This window comes from Macaca thibetana, chromosome 7, assembly GCF_024542745.1.
Source record: "Macaca thibetana thibetana isolate TM-01 chromosome 7, ASM2454274v1, whole genome shotgun sequence".
Classification (NCBI taxonomy): domain Eukaryota; kingdom Metazoa; phylum Chordata; class Mammalia; order Primates; family Cercopithecidae; genus Macaca; species Macaca thibetana.
Window position 1 is genome coordinate 143,568,943 of NC_065584.1, and position 20,125 is coordinate 143,589,067.

Below are 20,125 nucleotides of genomic sequence, written 5' to 3' on the forward strand. Positions count from 1 at the left end.
CATGCACAGATCATTATCTGCTCACTCATATTCATGCCAAATTGACTTAAGAATCCAAAAGTAAAATAAAAACATTTTCCTTTGACCTAATCTATTTCTTAATGTTCTCTTTCAGCATGTTACCCATATAGGCATCATTTATATAGTTATTTAGTGTACACACTCTATAATGCATTTCCTTTTTCACACAGCACTATTTTATAAGCATTCCTCATGTTTTACATATTCTTCATACTTCCTATTTTAATGGCTATATTTCTCATTTGTTTAATAACTAAGTTGTCTGGCTGGGCATGGTGGCTCATGCATGTAATCCCAGCACTTTGGGAGGCCGAGGTGGGTGGATCATGAGGTCTGGAGTTCGAGACCAGCCTGGCCAACTGGCCAACATGGTGAAACCCCTGGGCAACAGAGCGAGATGCCTCTCAAAATAAATAAATAAATAAATAAATAAATAAATAAATAAGTTGTCTACGGATGTTTTCACTGTTTCCAGTGTTTGGCTTTTATATATATATATATATATATATAAAATCCTATAGAGATATTTGTTCTGTATCACTTTTCTTTTATTTTGAATCATCTTTTTTTCTTTTGAGACAGGGTCTTGTCTTGCTCTGTCACCCAGGCTGGAGTGCAGTGGCACAATCCCAGCTCACCACAGCCTCAACCTCCCAGGCTCAAGCGATCCTCCCACCTCAGCCTCCAGAGTAGCTAGGACCACAGGTGCGTGCCACCATGCCTGGCTAATTTTTGTATTTAGCTAATACAATTTTTGTATTAGCTAAATTTTGTGTTTGGAAACAGGGTTTCACCATGTTGCTGGGGCTGGTCTTGAACCCCTGTGCTCAAGCGATCCACTTGCCTCGGCCTCCCAAAGTACTGGGATTACAGGCATGAGCCACCATGCCCAGCCTGAATCAGTCATTAAGGCTAAAGTCCTAGAAGTTGGACTAGAACACAGGGCCAGTTTTATGGCTCTTCACATGCTAAGTCATCGTGTGACAGCTGTCTTCTCTTAGAATCAGTAACAACTTCCATTTGTAAATTGACATTTTACTCATATCCACATGTTCATATTTACTGCCAGAATAAAGCCCTACTGTTTTCTTTTCACACATACAGAAAACTAATACAATTGCTCAAATTCTCTGCAAATCAGAGTTGTCACTTTGCCTGTTCTAAAACAACGGCACAGAACAAAAACTCACTTAATGTAAACCTGTGAGCAGTGAAGACATACTAAACCAACACTTACCACTTTGTTCTCTATGAGGTCACATACAATTTTATTATTAAAGTACTCAATGGGTGTCCATCTTATTCCCTCTTGAACATATTCTTCCTGTAAGACAGAAACCAGGAACTCACATTATTTCCCAAATAGCAAGAGCTCTGCACGGACAGACCCTGAATGGACAAAAATTCCCATGAAAGAGAAAAACCTAAATGTCCTTCAACAAATACCAGGAACTTTAATTTCTTATTTTCTAAGAGGTAACAGGAAAGGAACACTTTATGACTTGGTGATTTTTATGTTTAGTTTGAACCCTATGAAATTGTTGCCACACAATTGTTTCTGGCCAACGAAAACTGCAATTTAGTAGCACCGAACTCATAAATCCAGTTACAAAAAAAATCACAAAACTTAAAATTTAACATAGGGCTGGGCGCAGTGGCTCACATCTGTAATCCCAGCACTTTGGGAGGCCGAGGTGGGCGGATCACAAGGTCAGGAGTTCGAGACCATTCTGACCAACATGGTGAAACCGTCTCTACTAAAATTACAAAAAGTAGCTGGGTGTGGTGGGGTGCGCCTATAATCCCAGCTACTTGGGAGGCTGAGGCAGGAGAACTGCTTGAACCCAGGAGGTGGAGGTTGAAGTGAGCCGAGATCGCGCCACGGCACTCCAGCCTGGGCGACAAAGCGAAACTCCATCTCAAAAATAAATAAATAAATAAAAATTAAAATTAAATATAGGACAGGAGTAGATTAGCATCCAGGTACTTAATGGGAAGGTTCTTCAGTCTATCAGAGGCTCATTTAACTTGAAAACCATGACACTATCCTGGTTTTTTCTTCTTTCCTCACTGGTTTCACTTTGCCGGCTTCCTTTGCTAGCTCTTTCTTATTTCCAGAACTTTATATGTGGTGGAGTCTCAGGGGTCAATCTTTCAGCCTTCTTGTTTTCTCAGCCCTTCTTCTCTAGGTGATTTCTATCAATCCCATGGCTTTAAATACATCACCTACAGGCTAATGACCCCTGAATTGATTTCTCATCTATATCTCGCCACGGGGTTCCAGACTCAAATCCATTCTACAGACTGGAATCTTCGCTTGGATGCATAATAAATGGGCCTCTCCAACTTAACCTGTTTAGAGGAATTCTGATTCCATATTTCCCATGACCTCCAAACAACCCCTCTTCTCATCTCACCCTCCAGTAAATAGTGTCACCATCAGCCCTGTTATCCAGGGTATAAAGCTAAGAATCACCCATGATTGCTCCTTCTTTCTTGGCTATTGTTAATTATTTTGAGCAAGTCCCATTCTCTCAGTCTCCAGATACTCCCTCTCACCACCTGGACTGCTACCATCGCCGTCTGAGTCTCTGCCACATCTAACGTAGTCTCCTGCAGTATCCCCATCACTGGTTTTTTAACTTCCATTCTAGTTTGCTTTCCCCTGCCTCACCCCACTCTATAAGCCTACAGAGCCAGAGTGACCCTTTCAAAAACACAAACAACAAATCAGATCATGTCACTCCTCCCTCAAAATTCTTCAATGGGTCCTCATTCCACTTACTATAACACCCAAAGTCTCAGCCATGCCCTACAATTTCCCATATGATCTAGCCCCTGCCTCCCCGCTCCCATCTCATTGGCTATTGCGCTCTTTCTTGGTGGTTTTGCTCTGGCTACTCTAAGGGTTGGGGAAGGCTAGAGGTTCACGGGAAACCCATATGGAGACGACCAAACCAGTTTGGAGACTACTGCAGGAGACTGGGCTAGACATGGTAGGGACTTAGATGGCAACAGTAGCAATGGGTTTCATGTGAACCTCTAGCCTTCCCCACCCCTTAGAGTAGCTACAGTAAAACAACCAAGGGTAGGTTCCAGGGCAGAAGGTCACGTGAAACCCGCTGGTATGGTGTTTCCTAAGCACAGGCATAAACACTTCCATAACTAAATGACCCCAAAACAGCCTTTGATGTATACAGTGGCTTGAATAGTATCCCCCCAAATTTCACATCCACCTGGAACCTTAGAATGTGAGGTTTGGAAGTAAGGTCTTTGTAAATGTAATTCACTAAGGACCCCACAGTAAGTCATCCTGGGTTTAGTGTGAACTCGAAATCCAAAAAAAATGGTGTCTTTCTTTTCTTTTTCTTTTTCTTTTTTTTTTTTTTAAACAGTTCACTCTCCATAGAGACTGTCAAAAATCGTCAATGCCGACTATATTTCAAGTCGTCATGGCAGGGTATTGTGAAAAGTTTTCAATTAGCAATAATCATGCCTCAGATAAACCTCACTGGCTAAAATATTGCCATTGCACAAAGCTAAAATGGTATCTTCATAAAAGAAAAGAGACGGAGATTTGGAGAGAGACACAGGGGGACATTGGAAAAGGCTACGTGAAGACACAGGCAGAGATTGGAGTCAAACTGCCAGAAGCCAAGAAATGTCAGGAGCTACCAGAAACTAGAAGAGGAAGGATTCTCCCCTCTATCCTGAGAAGGAGTATGGCCCTGAGGACTTCCTGATTTCAGATTCTGGGCTCCAGAACTGGGAGGGAAGAAACTGCTACTGTTTCAAGTCACTCAGTTTGTGCTGCTTTGTTATGGTGGCCCCAGGAATCCTAAACAATATGCTATCAGGAAACGATGGAAACTGCACCGAACTATTTATTTATTTATTTTTATTATTATTATTTTGAGACGAAGTCTCGCTCTGTTGCCCAGGCTGGAGTGCAGTGGCGCGATCTCAGCTCACTGCAAGCTCCACCTCCCGGGTTCAAGCGATTCTCCTGCCTCAGCCTCCGGAGTAGCTGGGTCTACAGGCACGCACCACCATGCCTAGCTAATTTTTGTATTTTTAGTAGAGATGGGGTTTCATCATGTTGGCCAGGCTCGTCTCGAATTCCTGACCTCGAATAGTCTGCAGGTCTCGGCCTCCCAAAGTGCTGGGATTACAGGCGTGAGCCACTGCACCTGGCTACTATTTATTTTTGAAACAGAGTCTTGCTCTGTTGCCTAGGATGGAGTGCAGTGGTGTGATGATGTAAGTCTCGACCTCCTGGGCTCAAGCAATCCTTTCACTTCAGCCTCCAGGACAGCTGGGACGATAGGCTTATGCCACCACGTCCAGCTAATTGTTTTATTTTTTGTATGGATGGGGTCTCATTTTGTCCGGCAGGCTGGTCTTGAACTCCTGGACTCAAGCAATTCTCCTGACTTGGCCTCCCAGAGTGCTAGGGATTACAGGCATGAGCCACAGCACCCGACCTGCACCGAACTTTAGAAGAAACTACAGCAAGGCATGTTACCTCAGGTAAGTATTGAAATACCAGCTTTGTTAAAAATGCATGTATTGTTAGGGAAGATTGAGAATGGAGTAAATCTGAGAAAACCAAGTCTTTTATTTGGAACACAATATATGCCTCAGACAGTTGGGGCTGGAACTAGGCTCCCATTTCCCACGTGCTCAGTGAGTCAGTATAGTAAAAGCAGCCAGTCTTATGTCCAACGTCACAGCATCATTTGCTTAAAGAAGAAGGCAAATGCTGCAGATGGTATTTATATTTCATGGATTAAAATACCACAATGGCGTATGGTTTTTCTGCCTGACTTTATTAGGTGCGTTTCCTAATATAAGAGTGGAACCCAAATCTATTATCAAAAGACAGAAATCGATACCCTTGTAAACAAAATAAGTTATAAATAGAATAGGATGAAGGACGAGGGACTGCTTACCTGTTCCGCCTTTAATGTCAGTTCAATAAAAATCTGCTGCAGTTTTTCATTAACAAAATTGATACAAAACTGTTCAAACCCATTTTTCTGAAAAAAAAAAGTTATTCACATGTAATTGTTTCACAAAATCATTTAAAAGTCATTTCTTGAGTGATTTATTGAAATGTCTTCATGTGAAAAGCTTTCATAGAAATGTTGGATGCATCAATAGAAAGAAGTTTATATTTAGGAGAAACTAATTTGGTAAAGGTACGTGAAGAACTCACAAAGGCCAAAATGAGCCTGAGTGGTATTTTTGTTGTGGTGGTGGTATATTTTCTGTTTTTTTGTGTTTGCATTGCCTAGAATTCTTTCTTGCAGGCCAGATGAAATATGCCACCCTCCTCAACCCCTACTTATTCAAACTGGCCTTACCTGGAATATTTCAAAGCCATAGATGTCTAGGACGCCAATGTTGTATTCTTCATGGTCTTTCTGCATGGCTTTATTGATCGACTAGAGAAAGTAAACAGCATGGCAGTGAACTCCTTTCCATTTATACTAAAAACGGGCATGCGTTGGGGAAAGGGAAGCTGGACTCTACATAGCAAACACTACTGCTTGGAGGAAACAGAGGATAACGTGAAGGCAGGAGACCTGCTGCATTAACAAACTCTCAGTGCAAAGGCAAGCGCTTTGGAAAACCACCAGGATTCAGAAAAGCGAGTACAGTAGAAACAAAAAATGTTTGCTTAATGATGATAACCATTAATTTCTTGCTGAGTCAGCTTTTTCAGGAGGTCTTAACAATTAGAAGAATATGTCATCTTGGATGATCGAAGTAAAACCTAGTTCACACGAAGAACCCACACTAAAGGATCCGTAATTGTCATTTCCATTGTCTTCCATTCACCAGTCATTTAATGATGACCCAACACAATATGCCAGGGATGCTAAGGACAAGACAATCCTTGTTCCCAGGAGCTTATAGAGAGCGTGAGCTATCTGCAGATAGTAACAATAGTCATTATCTTTGAATTGATAATAGAACCTGCTTACATCTATGAAGATTCACCTCTGCCAGGGTTTGTTAAGTGCTCTTAATGTGTTGTTTCACTTAATTCCCATTTCAATTCTCAAAATGGCAGTGATACCATTATTTTCCCAATTTTCCACACACCAAGGCTTGCTTAAGGTTGTTCTATGTAAAAAGCAGGGTCTGGGACTAAATTTAAGCAGTATGATGCCTAAATCTGTGTTCTTAATCGCTGTGAGAAGAGGCCAAGCAATTCATGGGAATAGACTTAATGACAGCAGGGAAGGTTTGGATAGAGGGGTTGGTGGAGGATGCAGTGCGGGAGGAGTGAAGCAAAGAATTCTTTGAGGTGCTGAATACCTGGACGAATTCTGAAGTACCAGAGGTGTTTTCCAGGTAAACAAAATGATATATCATCTTTTGTGAGCAAATGAGTAATTATACACAACACATAGTCAGTGCCCAGTAAATCTCACCACAAATTAGGATCACTTGTATGAGTATTCATGTACTTTTACTACTTACAAAAAAACTGACAGATGACAGGAAGGAAGGTAGGTAGGAAGCCCAGTGCTGGAAGGTGCTCTGAACAAACAGACAGATACGTGGATTCTAGTCCCAGACTGCACTGCCCTCTTGCCGATTGGCCTTGGGTAAAACCACCATGGCTCAGGCCCTACATTCCCTTCTCAGTAAAACGAGGGATCTGAACAAGCTAACTGCATGACTTCTGTTTGGTATGACCCTGACCTTCCCAAGCAATTTTATACTTTAAATAGCCACTAGAACTACCTAGAATACTTCTCCTACCCTGTCCTGCCTGACCCTACTCTAACCACATTAACCGTACTTTAAGCCACATAGATGTTAGTGCCTGGAATCAAATACAGATCTTTTGGATCGAACGGCCCCCTGTTGTCCCTTGACTAGGGTCCTTCTAGTTTGAATATATAAACATCAAAGGAGCAAACTAGCTAGGAATCTAGGGCCTCCTAGATCAATCACATAATAATGGAGTGACCTTGGGCAAATTCCTTAATCAATCTATGCCTCCCTTAGTTTATCTGTAAAGCAGAGATCATAATACCTAAGTCACAGGGTTGTTGTAACAATTAAGTGAGGGTTTTTTCTCTTTAAAATACTTAGTATCTGGGCGCTTATATAGTTAGTGCTATATAACTGCCTGGTATTATTATTTTACCATTTAGAGGCTACAGTGATTAACACAAGATTGTTACTGGCAGCGCTACACTGCTGAAAGACTAATTGTCAGAATACATATGTGATATACATACATAAATATATATTCATATGTAAGAGTGTGTATATATACATACACACACACATATAATTATACCATAACCAAAAATATCTAATAGTTTCAAAATACATGCAGAAAGTTTTTGATATTCCTCCCTCCCAAAGGTGAAGCCTCATTCCCCTCCCCTTAAGTGTGGACGTTCCTTAGTGACTTGCTTCTAATAAACAGAACGTGGCAGAGTGACAATACGTGAGTCCAAGATCAGGACATAAAAGACTGGCTTCTTGCTCACGCTGTCTTTCAGATCACTCACTCTGGGGAAAACCAACCATCATGTTATGAGGATATTCAAGGAGAGGTCCACGAAGCAAGGGACTGAGACCTCCTGCCAACAGCCACACGGGCAATCCATCTTTCAGCCATATCTTCCAACCCTAGTCAAGCCTTCAGACAACCAGTTCCAATCAGCATGAACCACCAAGCTCAGCCGATCCCAAATATCTGACCCTCAGAAACTGAGAAAACAAGCACTTATGGTTTCAAGTCGCTAGGTTTTGGGTTAATTTGTAACACAGAAGTATGTGGAAAACATATTCCTAAATCTTTAGGCCCACAAATCAAGAAAGGCCCATGAATGTGGGTCTCCTCTTTTTCTGGTCTCTACTCCTAGCTTTACTGAATATTTTGTCCAGAAGAAACTTGTTACCATATTAGATTTAGCTAAGGTATCTTGTTGGGCAGTTCTAGAAGGAAATGCAGGATTCAGTGATTGCAGAGTGAGAGGACAGAAAGCGAAGTAAAGTAATGGGTGAAAGGAAGGAGCCAGAACAGGAACACAAAACCATTAGTCATTTTACTTTTTTTTTTTTTTTTGGAGATAGGATCTCACTCTGCCCCCCAGGCTGCAGTACAGTGGCACAATTTCGGCTCACTGCAGCCTTGACCTCCCAGGCTCAAGTGATCGTCCCACCTCAGCCTCCTGAGTAGCTGGGACCACAGGCACCTGCCACCACACCTGGTTAATTTTTGTGTTTTTTGTAGAGACGGGGTCTCACCACGTTGCAGAGGCTGGTCTCAAACTCCTGGGCTGCAGCGATCCTCCCAGCTTGGCCTCTCAGAGTACTGGGATTACAGGTATGAGCCACCGCGCCCAGCCTACTAGTTTGACTCTTTATAGCTAAGATATGAAGCATCACCAACATCAACTTGTGTTACTTACATCTACCAAGAAATCAAAAACCCGGGAGTGCAGGGCCTTGGCGAGCGCATCCCGGGTGTAACAGGCCTGCTCCACATTGAGGGTCACGTGGATGGATTCGGATTTGCCTCCCCACTTGCTATCCATCTGCCGGCTTGTTAGCTTTTCTTTCAACCGGTCCTGGTTTATCCCTAGCAGATATGCAGGAAAAGCTAAAACTGTAGAACATAAAACAAAACATGACAATCTTTCAGAATTGGGACACTTCCAATTCATCTCACAAACATATGGAGGCACTTATGTGCACATGCACATGTGTATACATAGAAGGCACAGTCACAGGCCCCAAGAGCTTATGTTCTAGTGAAGGCTGCTTATCAGTAATCCCACACACATCCATCTCCTTTGTTCTTCCCAATTGTTTTATTACATGAGTCAATTCCTACGATGACTGAGACTTCCAATAATACAAATCAGGGATCCAAGAAGGATGGCAAACCTATCCCTCCTACCGAGATCACAGTTAAATGCCTAACATGGACATCTCTCCAAGCTTCCAGCAAGACAGCCCGGAAGGAACTCAATCAAGAAACATTTCTTTGGCTCCAAATATTGTTTTCTTCCTTTTTAGTACAATGTTTTCATAGCATCATTTTTGAAGCACCTGATATTACTGAACTAATAATTACCATGTTTACTAATCCCATGTTTATTGAGTATTTAGCACGTGTAGGGTTACTAAAGAGGGAGGAAAGAATAGAAAATATGTAAGAAATCTTGAAAGCAATCTAGACGAGGCAAAAAATAGTTTGCCAAATAAAGAACCCTTGGAAAAGCTGAATATGTAACACAGACAGACAAGATGTGGAGAAATTAGAACAGGAAGATATTACTACTTGCTGGGGTAGTCAAGAGATTTGAGCTGGGTGTAAAGGATAAATAGGATTTGTACAGATGCAGAGAGGAGAAGGGAGTGTACCAAGGGGAGGAAGCAGAAGTGTGGGAGACATGATAGAGACGAGACGCGGGCTACGGTGTGTGGACTAGCACTGGCTGCCGCTGAAAGTTCAGGTCAGATTAAAAAGGTTAGGACAGATTCCAATGCTGGCGGTCCTTGCATGGTATGATATATTTGGGCTGGAGGCAAAAGGGGGCCTGATGGCTAATAAAGAGGGGCATTATAAGAAGATTCCTCTCAGGGTAGCATATAGAGTGAAATGAAGGGGATGTTCATATCCTGCCCTAATGTCACATAGTATGGTAGTTTGTGGTCTTTGGATAGAAAAACAGAGACTTCCATAGCTCAACATCTCGTTTCAGACCATGAAACTTAACTAAGGAGGGCTAGTGATATAAATGGGGTTTTCCTGATTTCTGGGCAGAACGTTCTCATATAAATAAATGACACCATTCTTCGACATGAAAGAATGCTCAGATTTTTCCAATATGAATGAAAGATTTTTATAGATGCAATGGAAATTTTGAACTTGGCTATGAGTTTTCTTTTTTTGCATAATGCTTCACCAAAATTATCTGATAAAAGAATTTTGTTAAAGGCCTTATGATAATGCTAAAAAATCACAAGCCTCCCAATAAAAGATAATCTGTTTGAATTTCACAGATGGTGTTAGAATATAACGAGCTGACATTTCTCAGTGTACACCTTCCAATGAGAATAAGTCAGTGAATACATTTTGAAAACGTATAATGCCAGAACAAGACATTTATCCTCTATATGAGTGTTTCATAAAAATGCTTTGAGCAATAGAAGGGCTTCCTTTTAGAAAAGACATGTAAACGAAATCAAATGCACTGATCTGAAAATGGCCATTGTACTTAGTTTTAGTGTTAAACACATGTCTAGGAATCTGGGTGTGTCTTCCAGTGAACTAAAACTTCCTGTGCACAGAGTAAGGACAGATGACATTCATAAATCAGATCGCACCCATGTCGGGTTGTTGTGAGAATCAACAGACGTTTACCAACATATCCAACATATAAGAAGCCCTCACTAAGGGAAGAGTATCCTGTTGGTTTTATTATCAGAGTGATATCTCACTTGATGCAGTGGACATCATCCTCAGCAGTTTACAGGTCACAAGAGCTCCTCTCATTGTTTATAGGAACTATACAGTGAATAGGTTCATAAAATGAATAATTAGCCTCAATCTCTCTGTTTTGTAAATATGGCTTTCTCCTAAGCCCTAACCACGTTCCCACATGGTTAAAATATTTGACTCAGATGTTTATGCCATTATCTTTATGACCTTTGCTAAAGAGATACAACAATAAGGGCTAAGATGAGAGTCCCGGAGACAAAAGAGCGAGAAGGGACGACAAAGACACACGCTCTACTTCCATCTTGTGGTCCTTTTCTGCAGAAGAGGGCATGGAGAGCCGCAAGCACTCACAACACAAGGAATGGAACTGGGCCAAGAATCACAGTCACAAGCTTAGGGAAATAGCGAAGGACACTAGAGCGGAAATACAGCGCTTGGCTTGAAAAAGAATCCATGCCATGTTTTTCAAACTTTTATGGCCTCATATTTTCTTCAGTGCCTGCCCTAATGCTGAAATTACAGGGCTGCTAATATTGGCTTTCTTCAGGCTGTGAGTTTCCATGAGGCAGTTGTGAGTGTGTCTGGACAGGAGTGTCAGTATGGAAGCTTGGAGAACTGCAGAGGGAGAGGGAGGGAGAAAGCAATGATTAATTTTAAAATGTGGGTGTGTAACTCTGATATAGTTAATCAGAGTCATGGAAAACATAGAAGAACCTGCTAAAAAGTAGTATTTCCACACATTTAAATAATGAAGATAGATTACTATTACTGCATTAAAGTGTAAAGCAAAGTTAGGTTTAATTTTTCCACCTAAATTTGAAATATAGGGAATAGAGAAACACCAAAAAGATGTAGCAAAAATAAAATTCAATTTTTACAAATTTAAAAGACTCAGCATGGTAAAAAAAAGGTTTGTCTGTCCTTGGTGTTGAGTTTCTGTGCTTTGTAATCCGTGAATAATAATGGGGTAAAGGAGGGGCGCTATCAACTCTACTTTTCCTCCCCACTGTTATCAAAATAGTGACTTGTTCTTTCGTTAAAATTCTTAGGTTAATTTGGTATGTAATACCTGCCACCTCACTGCATTGCTGTTGGACAGGTACACGTGTGCCTAAGGTGAGGTTTGTTTGGCTTCACAGCAACATAAAGATTTCACCAAGGAAATGCTACACTTCCATTAGTCTAAGGACAGGTAAAAACAAAGCTTGTTTGGCCAGGCGTGGTGGCTCACGCCTCTAATCACCACACTTTGGGAGGCCGAGGCAGGCAGATCATCTGAGGTCAGGAGTTTGAGACCAGCCTGGTCAACAAGGTGAAACCCCATCTCTACTAAAAATACAAAAGTTAGCCAGGCGTGGTGGTGCGCACCTGTAATCCCAGCTACTTGGGAGGCTGAGACAGGTGAACTGCTTGAACCCAAGAGGTGGAGATTGCAGTGAGCCGAGATAGCGCCACTGCACTCCAGCCTGGGTGACAGAGAAAGACTCTGTCTCAAAACAAAAATAAAAAACAACAATAAAAAAAGCTTGTTGTTATTAATATGGCTATTTTGCTTTAGTAGGCCAGTTCTGATGAAAATCTTACCATTTTTTTTCCACACTGCAATAGCTAGAGAAAGTCTGCTTTTTTCTATTTTAAAGGCATGGACTACCACTTCCCTCTACTTCATAGATATACTAAAATATGAGAAAGACAGAAACCAAGGCTACTCATTTCAGTAGTGTTCATTCAGTCTTGTAACAGCAGATCAGAAACCATATTAATGTCCAACAACAGATAATTGGTTCAATAAAGAAATAAAAGTGTAGCCAATGAATGGAATGCTATGCAGCTATAAAAATGATGGCCAGGTGCGGTGGCTCAAGCCTGGACTCCCAGCACTTTGGGAGGCCAAGGTGGGAGGATGACTTAAGGTCAGGAATTTGAGACCAGCCCCGGCAACTAAGCAAGACCCCATCTCTCTTAAAAAAATAAAAAATAAAAAATAAAGCTCCTTATGAATTGGTATAATCTCATAAATATATATGAGATTTTATATATACATATGATTTTATATATACATATATATACATATAAAATTTTTTCCCAGGAATCACTGGAAGATAATATAATTATATATATATATTTATATATTTTTTATATATATAATTTTTTGTTTCCCTTTTTGAGATGGAGACTCACTCTGTTGCCCAGGGTTCAAGCGATTCTCCCGCCTCAGCCTCCGGAGTAGCTGGAAGTACAGATGTACGTCATCAGGAAACCTGGCTAATTTTTGCATTTTTGGTAGAGACAGGATTTTACCATGTTGGCCAGGCTGGTTTCAAACTCCTGACCTCAGGAGATCCACTGCCTCGGCCTCCTAAAGTGCTGGTATTACAGGCATGAGCCTCCATGCCTAGACTAAGACACATGTCAAGTGAAAAAGCAACTGTAGAACATTGTGGTATAAGCCCCCATTATTGCACAAAAGTGGGGAAAAAAGAGTGGTTGTGTGTAGTTGTTCCGAAACACACATCCTTTAAAGGGAACACAAGAGACTGGGAACCTTGGTTACCTCTGACGAGGGGAACAAGTGGACTAGAAAAGGTATAGAAGGGAGAACATACACTGCATATCCCCTCGAGCCACGTTAATGTATTACCAAATGAACAAAACCCCAAATCAAGGGAAATTATTGGGGGGGGAGGCCCATTTCCTAGACCTCTCTGGCTTCCATCTCAGCCTTTTCCGATCTCCATGCCTCCATCGCCTCTGGTCAGGGAATTTCATGGGCAGTTGCCAGTGCTGAGCCTTACCCATCTGGCTGAGAAGACTACTAACTCTGGACATCAATGTGCAATAAAACACTTCTTGCTTCAGACATCTAGGGAACTGTTTGCTGTCTCAGTGTCATGATTTTGTTGTCAAGCATAAAGAGGCAGTAAATTATTTTACTATCCAAGAAGGCAAAAGAAATCCAGTCTACTTCAACAGAAACTACCACCAAACCAACACTGTTACCATTAAAAGGCCAAGTGTTAATGATCCTACTGGAAACATATGTGCATTTGTTAAATGTCAAGGATAATGTACACAAAGTTTAGAAACACAGTTATCATTATTATGATTATTAGGTCATGTTTTCAGACTTTATGGACACCCTGTATATTTAAGGTTTTCTACTCCCTTCCCTGGTAAACATAATTCATCTTTTTCTTTATCAGATAGACATCAGAAGTTAGCAGAACTTCCCTCTTTTATCAGAAAAGAAAACAAAAATATAAAAAAAGAACCTTATTTGGAATGGAAATATCCCTACTGCATTGTCAGCAATGAGTGGGATACTATTTATTACTAAGCATCTAAATTTATCATCCTTAAAGAATGCTGAGAAAGGAAGAATGTCTTCCTGGGTGGTTAAAGGATGTGTGGGTTCTGAGAGCAGCCTGCAAGCTGTTGATGCCTAAGAGGCTAAAGTCATGTGCCGCTGTATTTATGGTAGATTTTGGGCACATATAACCAACAACATCTCTCTGCAGGAAGAACCCTGATTTTTTTTCTCAAAGAGTAAAAACGACCATTTAGGTGTGGAGGCTCCAGCTATGCAGATGTGATCATTAAAGGTGATCATCAGAAATGTCAACACAACAGTCAACGTCCATCTTTTCCTGTGCTCAGAAATCCAATCTAATCCAATCCGTGGAACAAACTGTGAAGCTGTGAACTTCCCCTATTTACATATATTATATTGCTTGCTCTTTAAAATCTTTAAGTGAATTTAGAGCCTAAAGACCAGTTACTTAAAGGTTTTCATAAAGAGACTAAATCTTTTGCATGAAGCCATTACTCTTCTTAAGATCATTACTCTTCTTAAGCCATTACTCTTAAAGATCACTTTATCTTTAAACCGAGATGTGAAATCCTCCCAGCTTTCCCCAGGTTAATGATAAATTGAAACGATTCCATTTATCATCGATGATGTGGGACTTGGAAAGGCTGGGGATAAGGAGAGGGGCAGGTGCATACAAGAGGTCTGACCTCTCGTGAAGCCATTCTGTTCTGCCACAGAGGTCATGTAGATTTCTCACTTCTTCCCAATATTCCCATTTAAGATCTAAGCAAAGGAAAGTGCTGGGTTACTTCTAATCAGAGCTAGCCACCCCTCATTCAATCAATGACCACGTGCCAGGGCTACGCACACTCTTCACTCTCCACAGCTGCGTAGTTGCCAACTTCTTTGAAGCTGATGTTTCCCAGGTGGAGAATACCCGCCACGATCTGCAACACCAGCGTTTGCTCTTCTGCAAAGATCCCAATCACATTCATGGCATGCTGGAAGAGAAAAGAGAAACTATCCAGAGAAACTGGTCGTTAGCTTTAAAAGCAGCCAAGGCAGAGCAGTTGCTCTAAATAAGGGTGTGACAAGTACAGACGAGTCAAAAAGAAAAAAAAAACATAGATTGGGTTGTGCAGTCACATGTGGCTGACCTTGTGATGACAGCCGGACGTTCTTGTACAACATGATCACTGCCCAGTGTACACATTCTTCTCATGTCTCAAAGTCATGCTGGAAGGGCAGTTCTGTCTCTAAGCAGAGCATGCCGTCCTCCAGGAATAAGGGAATACTCCAGAAGGAATGAGACTCGGAGGAGTGGTAGTTGTACACAAAGTCTCCAAGTCCTATCTTCATCCTTTGATGTGTTCTTATTGCCAGCTTCCCCTCGAAGGTCACTGCTGACCTTTGCACCTACTCCAAGTGGACTCAAGAGATCTTTCCCTTCATCAGGAGGGATAAGAATATGTTGTACTTGCAAAAGGATCTAATGAAAAATCTCCAGGAAATCCAATAAAAGCATCATTTAAAAGTACAGTTTCTGAGGTCCCTTAAATGCAATAAATACCGCTAAAATGTCTAAATCTTAGAGAACCATCTCCTAAGAAAACTATACTCTAGGACCAGTGTGCAGACTCCTTACTGGCACTTTTTCTCCCATCTGCTCTGAGGCCATGTGACCTGTTGACACCATTTTGTTTCCTGGCACCCAGGACACAGTCTGTCTGAACTTTCTGTCCCTTTCAACCACAAATGTACTGAATCCACACTACTCATTCAGACTCTACTGCTCAGTTCGGGATCTGAGTTGAGGAATAGTCACCAGCTTGAAACAGACTCAAAGGGCAGTGCTAATGAAGGCCTTTGAGGCTAAGTGGGTGGTCAGCTTACCTCTAGAAAGTTCTAGATTGACTCATTTTAGTTGCTGCTCACAGGATGGAACCCCTCCATAATCTACCAAGTTTTACAACTTGGCCCATAACATACATGCAATGTGAAGGGCATGGCACAGAAAACGCGTCCTCTGCCCTGCGCAGTACAGAGCGGAACAGAGTCTTCAAAACCAGAAAAGAAATAAAAGACTAAAGATGTTCCAAAATTTCTAAACCTATTCAGTCCACAGACGTGCTGTTTGCTTAGCCCTTCTAAGATAACAGCTCACGAACAGAGTAGGCCATCAGCAAACAGGTGTGCTCAATGTACGCATCATTTTTGCCTATTTACCAGAGCTCCTGCAGGGGGATAATGATGAATTCATGTCTTTTTATCCATCTCAAATCATTAAGTGGTCCTCAGGCAACTGGCACATGGGTATGAAAGGGCACTGGAACATGAATGAGCACACAGAGTGCTCACACAGAAGCAGGCAGACATTTGATGCAGCTCTTCGCTTTATCAAGCTTCACTGCCCTTTCGGCCACAGGAAATGGCCAGCTGGGAGAGCAGAACCCGCCTGGCCCTGCGCCGGCACTTACCAGAGTTTCCTGAAACTCCCGCCTGTCGTCAATGTCATCAACCTTGTATGAGCCCGAGAGGCTCAGGTAGTAATAATAGTCCATGCTGGTGATGCCAAGGCCGTGCTTCTGCTCTGCAGAGGCGCCCTCGATGAGCTGGAGCACGAGAACACAGGTTGAGCCATGATGTGGACCACAAGGCACCCGAAGTCGCCTCATGCATCCTGCAGCCACCATTCCCAAACCCAGTGATGAGGACCTTCTATCTCTGCTTTCTAAAATTATAGGCAGTCCTGGCTCCCAAATATGTACCTGTAGTAGCCCCATGTCATCTCTGCAAATTTTGATTCCTAACTCCGGAAAGACCTGCAAGAGCTGAGGATTTTCCCTGGTCCACTGAAAGGAACTCGACTGCCACCCTTGGCAGAGTGGAAAGCAAAACAGATTTTCATTACTTAGCTCCTGCCCAACTTGCTACAGCTTTTTCAAGTGGAGCTGGCTTTTCCATGCTTCTCACTGCAGGGTGCATGTTAAAAAACTGCCATGCAGCTTCTTGCTCTCTGGTATTCTGAAACCTCCTGACCAATGACTGTCCCTTGGCTTGTTTTTTATAGACAGGGTCTTGCTCTGTCACCCAAGGTGGAGTGTAGTGGCACAATCTTGGCTCATGACAGCCTTGATCTCCCAGGCTCAAGCAATTCTCCCCCTTTAGCCTCCTAAGTAGCTGGGACTAAAGGCATGTACCACCATGTCCAGTTAATTTTTTAACTTTTTGTAGAGACAGAGTCTCACTCTGTTGCCCAGGTTGGTTTCAAATTCCTGGGCTCAAGCAATTCTCCCACCTCAGCCTCCCAAAGCACTGGGATTATAGATGTGAGTCACCACGCTCAACTCCTTGGCTTTTTGTTCAAACTCTGATGTCCGCCTTGGGCCTGGGCAAGACCCTCTTACTGGGCTTTAACCAGTGGTGTGCTGGAAAATGTTTAACCCTTGAGGAAAAAAATTGATTTGTAGTGTTTGCCAATATTCATGGTATAAATATTCCCACTCTGACTGATTTCAACTACCAAAGAAATGTCACAGAAGGAAGAGGGAAGAGATGTGCATCGCCCATGCGAACCAGCTCCAGCACACCCTGGCTCTAACCTAATAATATTTAGGAAAATAGTGACAGCTCCCATCCATGCTTCCCACCTTCGTCAAGTTGCACAACGCCGTCCTGGCTCCCCTCCCCGCATAGGGGGCCTCATCTCCATTACTGAGAAGCTCTAGGTCACCCCATGACATCAGGCTTCCTTCATTTCCTGCCCTGTCTCCTGAATGTTCATCTTTTGGTCCCACCCCTTCCTTTTTTTCCTCTATTTTCAGTCCTCTCCCCACCCATATACTGTAGATTCCCTCTAACTTGCATCTTCAAATCTATCTTCTCTAACTCTCTTCTAGCTACAAACACGCTACTCTTTTTTTTTTTTTTTTTTTTTTTGAGACGGAGTCTCGCTCAGTCGCCCAGGCTGGAGTACAGCGGCGCCATCTTGGCTCCTCCTCCCGGGTTCACGCCATTCTCCTGCCTCAGCCTCCTGAGTAGCTGGGACTACAGGCGCCTGCCACCATGCCCAGCTAATTTTTTGTATTTTTAGTAGAGACGGGGTTTCACCGTGTTAGCCAGGATGGTCTCGATCTCCTGACCTTGTGATCCACCCGCCTCGGCCTCCCAAAGTGCTGGGATTACAGGCGTGAGCCACCATGCCCCGCCAAGAATTACTTTCATGTCAGAATCTTGAAGCCCTGAGCCCACCAGATCCCAGGCTCTATTCCGGTGGTTTCTGACCTAAGGGCAGAGGACTCCTGGGGAAGGGTTAGGGTTTGCATTTATTTAAAGAAGTCCTGGCATCCATTATACACTTCCATCTAGCACTCAGTATTATTTCTGTGAAATATATATATTTTTTCACTTATCTATACATGTTGCTTTAATACGATTTTAAAAATGACTGAATTCACAGAAGTTTTAGACATTTATTATACTTCTTCAATCAACAGATATCAACTAAAAGAATTATTTGGCATCACCTAAGATATGTATGTAACTGAAAAGACTGAATGTGAGCTACTACACAGTTTAATGTCCTTCTAATACAGGGATCCGCAAACTAAACATGAAACAAAACAAAACAAAACAAAAAACAGTGACCAGGCCTTTCTTCGAAGAAAGTCTAATGTGGATCTTCAGTATAAAATACTAATAACTAAATAGAACATAAAAAATTGGGTTATTAACATCATTGTATTTTTTAAGTACTTAAAAACTTTTACAAAAGTAGCTGAATCAGGGCCAGGCACAATGGCTCACGCCTGTAATCCCAGCAGTTTGGGAGGCTGAGGTGGGTGGGTCACTTGAGTCCGAGAGGTAGAGGCCAGTCTGCGTAATGTGGTGAAACCCCACCTCTACGAAAAATGCAAAAATCAGCCAGGTATGGTGCCATGTGCCTACAGGCCCAGCTACTTGGGAGGCTGAGGCAGGAAGATCATTTGAGCCCAGGATGCAGAGGTTGCAGTAAGCCAAGATTGTGCCACTTCACTCTAGCCTGGGCGACAGAGCAAGACCCTGTCACAAATAAAAAAATAAATAAAATAAAAGTAGCCGACTCAGATGACTGCTGAGGCCTGTAACATAACCGAAAAGCACCCTGCACACTGCTCTGGCCCCAAACTCTCCACGACTTCTGAGGGTCTAGGTGGAAACTTTTCAACTTGGCATTGAAGATCCCAAACCTATCTCAAATCTTCCCTCCCACAGCTCACGTGCTGGAGATGCCTGCCCTGCACACAGGCTGAGGCCGGGCTCCCTGACTGACTTTCCCTCTCCCACCTCCACTGCTTTAGCGCAGGACACCTGTCTTTCCTGATCAATCCCCTCCACTCTCCATCCGGGTTCTACCTCCTTCATATCTCTCCTACTATCCGGCCAAACCTGCCCACATGAATTCCTTTGGCAAAGACTCCAACACTCCTCATTTTGTTTTGAAGTTACGTCAATACTTCCTTGATGATTTAGCTTTGGGGGAATTGTTGTCTTATCACTCCAATTAGAACTCATTCTCCTTGAGGGCAGGGGCATTCTCACAATTCTGCACATTGACTTGCACATGGTACCATAATCAGTCCTCCCTGGCTTGCCAGACTACACTCTATGCCTGAAGTCTGAGAAATATTTTAATGTAGAGAAGGGACAGGAAGTGGGCAGGAAAAAAGTAGAAAGGAAAACCTGGTAAAATATGTGAAAACTCCGCTCTCCTGGGTTCCTCATCACCACCCTAGATTTTTCCAGAAGGAAGTTGGAGATCTTTCCACCATCTGGTTCCCCACCTGGACTGAACTGGATTTCAAAGTATTTTCCCTGCAAGAAAGTTAGGGATTTCCTTCAGTGGTTGGTGAACAAAACATGATGTCCCAAACAGGCTTTGAATACAGTATAGATTTCAAGGAAATTCATTAATAAAAGACACATTCTGAATTACACCTAATTTGAGTCTAGACTTCCTTACAGTTTTCAATCAGACAATAACCCGTGCTTTTGTCCAGCCACAGGATTCTGTTATGAGCGAGCACCTATCATTCCAGCATGACTAAATAAGGATATGCTCTATTCCTTGCTCCTTTCCCCCCAGTAGGTGCCCGCCTGCTCAACCGGAAGGTGTAAAAAATGAGGCAGAAAAATGGTACGGCACCCTTTCAGAGGAAGAGCACTCTTGCTGTCAGACTTCACCTCATGGCTTTGAGCAAAAACACTCAATCCCTCTTACCTATGGAACATCTAAAATGTTTATCCAAAATGAGAACACTTTATAAAAA

The 20,125-nt window shown here is 42.4% G+C and overlaps 1 protein-coding gene and 1 non-coding gene across 2 annotated transcripts in view; both read right to left on the reverse strand.

Annotated features, from left to right (window-relative positions):
* MYO1E (myosin IE) overlaps positions 1-20,125 on the reverse strand; it is a 240,413-nt gene that overhangs the window by 74,155 nt on the left and 146,133 nt on the right. The window contains exons 7-13 of the mRNA XM_050796778.1: positions 19,539-19,670; positions 16,295-16,429; positions 14,686-14,818; positions 8,469-8,665; positions 5,388-5,468; positions 4,974-5,060; positions 1,259-1,345 (exon numbers count right to left, since the gene is read on the reverse strand). Coding sequence (XP_050652735.1) covers positions 1,259-1,345; positions 4,974-5,060; positions 5,388-5,468; positions 8,469-8,665; positions 14,686-14,818; positions 16,295-16,429; positions 19,539-19,670 — 852 coding nt within the window. The remainder of the gene's footprint in view (positions 1-1,258; positions 1,346-4,973; positions 5,061-5,387; positions 5,469-8,468; positions 8,666-14,685; positions 14,819-16,294; positions 16,430-19,538; positions 19,671-20,125) is intronic.
* LOC126960493 (U4 spliceosomal RNA) lies at positions 3,422-3,562 on the reverse strand. The gene has a single exon (XR_007728029.1). It is a non-coding gene; the product is annotated as a U4 spliceosomal RNA (small nuclear RNA).